Below are 5,032 nucleotides of genomic sequence, written 5' to 3'. Positions count from 1 at the left end.
CTGCTTTTATCAATCCAGGCTGCGTATAAACCCTCCGTCTTCGCTCGCTTAGAGCAGAAGTTTCACGTTCGAGAAACGTTTTCCTTTCCCCTGTTACCTCGTCTTTTGTAAACAAGTACTTTAAAGTCCTTACTGAAGCTCACAGAAACCCTTTTGCTCTTGTTTTGAAATCTAACCCCCTGGTATACTTTGGAGGATTGAATGTGTAGAGTTCCCAGTGTTAGTTTGCTCTGCGAGCTCAGCCTTAAGAGATGTTAAGGATAATAAACTTAAAATAACTTCTTGTTCCTCAGGAGGCTGCATAACTTACAGTAAAATGTTCTGGAGCTGAATTTCAGAGTGACCTTAACTCTTTCTGAAGAGTAAAAGTTAACTCTTTCTGGAGTAAAAACGCTCTTAACTTGCTCCGTTGCTGTCAGTCCTGCACGTCTCGGGCTGTCCGTGCTCAAACCCTGATTGATGGCTCGCGAAGTGGCGTGGGAGGAAGGTGGCATCCCCAGCTCGGTGTCCTGCCCCGTGCTACCCTCCTTTTTGGACACTGAGGAGTTGAGCGGCAGAGAGCTTGGCTGCAGCCGGTGTCGTGCTCGTCTCGGCTGTCACAGCAGTCGAGAAGCCTCTTGGGTTGGGAATTCTGTGCACACCCCCCGCCCCTTGCACACCCTTATTAACAAATACAGGTTCAGTGGGCTGAGCTGTTGGGGAATGATGCTCTGCAGGGCTCAACTACAATTTTCCTTCTCTAACGTGGCTTTCCAAACTTCCCTTGTAGTACATTACCTCCAGCAACAACAACACGCCCATCCAAGGGTTTTACATCTATTACCGGCCTACGGACAGCGACAATGACAGCGACTACAAGCGGGACATCGTGGAAGGTAGGGCGCAGCGTACGCCTGCTCGCTACTGCTACGCATGGGGAGGAATGTTGTGCAGCCACGCTGGCCGTGTTTGTACGAAATCTAAACTGTTTTGCCCAAACTAAGCCTTGACGATATATTTCATAGAAGTAGCTATCTCGGCGACAGAACGTCAAGTGCTGCCCACACAGGAACTTGTTTCTTCCTTCTGAAGCTTTTCTGCGTGGAAACTTCAGAACTAAGTACCGGGTTTAGGTTTGTCTGGTTATACTGCTGCAGATCCTTAACGTAGATGTAGTGAAACTGGTTGAGCTTCAAGCCCTGGGGTAAAGGGAAAGCGACGTGAATGAGGTGTAACCCGGGTGGTGAGCCCATCTGTGTTACAGACTGCGCTCACGACTTACTAGCTTGCACGATGATTTACACCAGCACAGTTTTTCTAGGCGAGGCAATACTCTGTGTAATCACCCTTCTCTCCTCTTACCTTGCTTAATTGCTTATCCTGCTACAAGGAAGTTACTTTTAGCCTCAACTGCTGTAGTACAGGTATGTTGGTGCTTTGTTTTGCCTCTTAATCAGGTGATACTTTTTTCCCTGTGCATATTAGATCATCGTTTTCCTGGAAGAAGTTCTTAGATAATGTCTATATTAGTCCAGAAGTGGAAAGCTCTTTTAAAAACATTTTACTTCATGCCCTTATTGCTTGGGCTGAGTAAACGTAGTGATCTCATCCCGTCCCGATGACGTTAATTATTTTTTCCCCTCATTTATTTCAGTTACAAGAGGAGTGGGCCTTTATTTTGAAAACTTTCCCTTGCTGGGCAGTACTCCGCACAGTACTTTGATGCATGACATAAGCTTTTGCACACTAAAGCTACTAGAGATCCAGAGTTTCGGCTCCGAGGGTTGCTTTAAAGAAGCTTTTACAGTCTGCACCTTCAGCTGCAAATGGGTTTTAGCCTTTGCGAGGCAGAGCTTGGGTGTTTATAAACCTTCCACGCTAAGGAGTTGTGTAAGTGGGCTCCACTCTGCTGTGAAATCAGATTGTTTCTGATTTGGGTTTTTTTTTTTTTTTGGAGGGAGGGATGTGTGTATTGAACTCTTTGTGGCAGTCTGAAACCATTAGCAGCTGCTCTGCTCTGCCAAAGCCTGGAACAGAAACTCATTTGGTGGAAATATTTAAACTTCAGCTTTTTTTTTTTTTTACCGTGCTCTCCTAAATTAGCTTTTCAGGGGGGAAAAAAAGGGAGCTATTTTCAATTAAAGTGAGATTGGAAGTATTTGATGTGAAATATGTAGGGAACCACCTGACTTAAGGTATTTTTGCCATACATCACTTGGCCTTCACTTTCCCCCTTCCCCCCCTAAGTTAACTTTGAATTAATCTGTCTGTTTTTTGACAGGGAATTTTATCTTGAAATGACTGCTTGAGCTGTGGAAAGTGTTGTGATGCCTGTATTAGCGAAGTACTTGCCGTAGGCTTTCCTTCCCGCTTCCTGTTAAGTCTTGTCTTTCGAGACATTCAAACCTCTGCAGAAAACTTGGGGTAGTTTTTCCTTCCAAATGCTGCTACAGGCAAACTCAGGTTTTATTTCAAGAAAGGAAACCAGCAAAAAGCTTGACTCGGGTGGCTCCTCGCTACCTTTCAGCAGCTTTACACAAAAGCAGAGCAAAATCAGCCCTGTCCTGCCCCGACGGGTCTGAATTCCTCTTTGGAGTGTCCCAGGTTGAGTTGGAAGTGCGCATGTCGTCTGATGTCAGTTGTTTAAATGTTTTTCCTTGCTAATGGTGCATGAAGGGGACAGTTAAAGTGCCTGTACTGATTCCAGTTCCACTAATGGTTTGAAGCGGAAACTAAAACCTGGTGCGGTAATTACCGAAAGGAATGCTTGGGGGTGGGGGCGACAGGAAAACCGAGCATGAATCTTGGGAAAACGTGCCGTTTAGGGCAAGGCCCCTTCCAGCTTCAGCTGGGGCTTCTCTACCCTCACTTGGGACGCCCGGCATGCGAGGGATGGAGCTCAGCCTGCGCAGTGCATCCCCTTCCCAAGCCCTCCACCCGAGATGGGGTCCTCCTGGGTCCCCCCCATCCTTTTTCTCCGGGCCTGGGTCCTGGAGAAATCCGAACAGAGCCATGGTGACAGCCCCCACTAGCCGAGCAGGCTTTATTTTTGTTATTAATGCTTAAATCAGTAGGTGGTATGACAGTTTCTTAGAAACAGTGGAAACAGTTCAAGGTGGTATTTTCCACGAGGGATTAAGAGCACTCAAACAGTTAATTAAACTCCCAGGGAAAAAAAAAAAAGTGGTGGCTGTTTATTAAAATTTGTCACAAGCCCGTGAAAGTAAAAACTGGGAGTGATTTATATCGAAGGGCTCGGTACTTCAGGAGGGTGTCTAAATGAAACGCTGGCCGGGAGCCAGAGATGACAAAACCGTCCTATTAGAGAAGATTGCTTGGCTCGGGGTCTGGCTCCGCAGGGGCAGGCAGCACGGGAGACGGTCCCGCTCTCCAGTTCTGTTCCTAGTCGGTCGCATGAAACACACGTTCGATTACTTGCGCTGACAGCGAAGCTGAGGGACCCAGATGCAGCCTTCCCGTGAAAAACAGTGCAGTCTGGACCTGGCATCCCTAGGGATCCTGCGGGATTGCAGGCTGGGAGAGGGTCTTCGTGCAGCGAGGTTTCCCCTTGTCCCGAGTTGAATCCATTCTCTGGGCCAGTTTTCCCTTGTTATTTGCCCTCTGCTGTGTGCCACTAGCAAAGGAAAGCTTGTCCTCTAAAAAGAGGTTTGCTGTGGAACATTTTGGGGTAGAAGAGAGCGCTTTCGTATTTGAGATACACAGAAATGTTGTTGTTTTAAACGTGCAGATGCTGGAAACTTGCATGGCTCTTTTATTGAGTTTGGTGACTGCTGGTTTTTTGTAGAGAAAGGTGTTTAAAATAAAAAAATCAGTCAAATACTTTTAGAAAAACCCAACCAACCAACCAAAAACCCAAAAAAAACCCCAAAACATTTTTACCCATCAAAAGTTAGTTCTGAAAACCTGTTTCACAAGGCAGAGGGAGCATTGTGATTCAGGTAAGCCCATAAATTGTTAACCAAGATTTCTGTGCTTGCAGGAGAAGCGGCATCACCCCTGTGTTTGAGAGACACCCCATGCCACGCTCCTACCTGACTGAAATGCAGTGGATTTGTTTCCTCCCCGTAGGTACGAAGCAGTGGCACTTGATAAACCACCTGCAGCCCGAAACCTCTTACGACATCAAAATGCAGTGCTACAACGAGGGCGGGGAGAGCGAGTACAGCAACGTGATGATCTGCGAAACCAAAGGTGAGCGCCGCGAGAGCGCGCCCGCCCGCGGGACGGCGCGAAGGTGGCGTCTTGCGGCGCAGAAATGTCCCCCCTGCTGAAGTGTGTTTGGTTTGCTGCGGCGCAGGAGTCAGCTGTGGTGGAGACTGGGGATTTTCTGGAATGTTATGGAGGATTGTTTTGTCTTCCGAGGCTGGGAGTGTTTTGAACATATGGAAGCTGATATGTTGCACTCCCGGGAAAGGCTCTTAGCAAAGCTCCGCAGATTTGCCCGTCCTAAGAGATAATATTGTTGTTCTGGGTTGGGTTTTTATTTGCTGTGCTGATAGCCTCTCCTCAGGAGACAACCGTGCTCTTGAAGATGACAGAATTGATTTGTACGTCTGGTTTATGTCTTCGGGGCTCTGTGACATGTTGTGTAAGTGCAGACCGCAGCAATTGATGGTTGGGTTGGCTGCCTCCGTCGCTAATCCTGCATGCCTCTGGCACCAAGTTTGCACTGTTCTCTGGAAGTGTCAGATACGGCGGGCCCGTTTATTTTGAGGAGGATTCCTGTCTCTTTTAATCTCTAAAACCAAGTAAGGCTGTAAAGGGGAAAAGCAGACAGTAAACTTCCAATGTAGTGCTATCAAAAAAATGGGGTTTAAGAGGGGAAAAAAAAAGCCCTCTAGGAGCGGAAGCATCAGAACTTAGCGAAGTTAGTTGCAAAGCCTTTGCAAGAAGGGCCAGGAGCTGCAGGGCCTTAAGGCTGCGTGCACAAAGTCTTTCTCCTGCAGGGACTTCCTTCCCCGATTTTAAAACTGGCAAGACTTAAACTGTCGTTTCTACTGACTCTTCCTTCATAGAATCACAGAATCACGGA

General features: G+C 47.3%; 1 protein-coding gene across 1 annotated transcript in view; it reads left to right on the top strand.

The window, feature by feature from the left end:
* CDON (cell adhesion associated, oncogene regulated) overlaps nt 1-4,234 on the top strand; it is a gene marked incomplete at both ends in the record, with an annotated part of 20,897 nt that extends 16,663 nt beyond the window's left edge. Inside the window, 2 exons of the mRNA XM_010158331.1 lie at nt 770-875; nt 4,069-4,234. Of these exons, the coding sequence (XP_010156633.1) occupies nt 770-875; nt 4,069-4,234 (272 nt within the window). The remainder of the gene's footprint in view (nt 1-769; nt 876-4,068) is intronic.
* Between the last annotated feature and the right edge of the window lie 798 nt (nt 4,235-5,032).

Source organism: Eurypyga helias, unplaced genomic scaffold (genome assembly GCF_000690775.1).
Source record: "Eurypyga helias isolate BGI_N326 unplaced genomic scaffold, ASM69077v1 scaffold11249, whole genome shotgun sequence".
NCBI lineage: Eukaryota > Metazoa > Chordata > Aves > Eurypygiformes > Eurypygidae > Eurypyga > Eurypyga helias.
The sequence above is the reverse complement of the archived record's forward strand: the minus strand, read 5'-3'. Positions and strand labels throughout refer to the sequence as shown.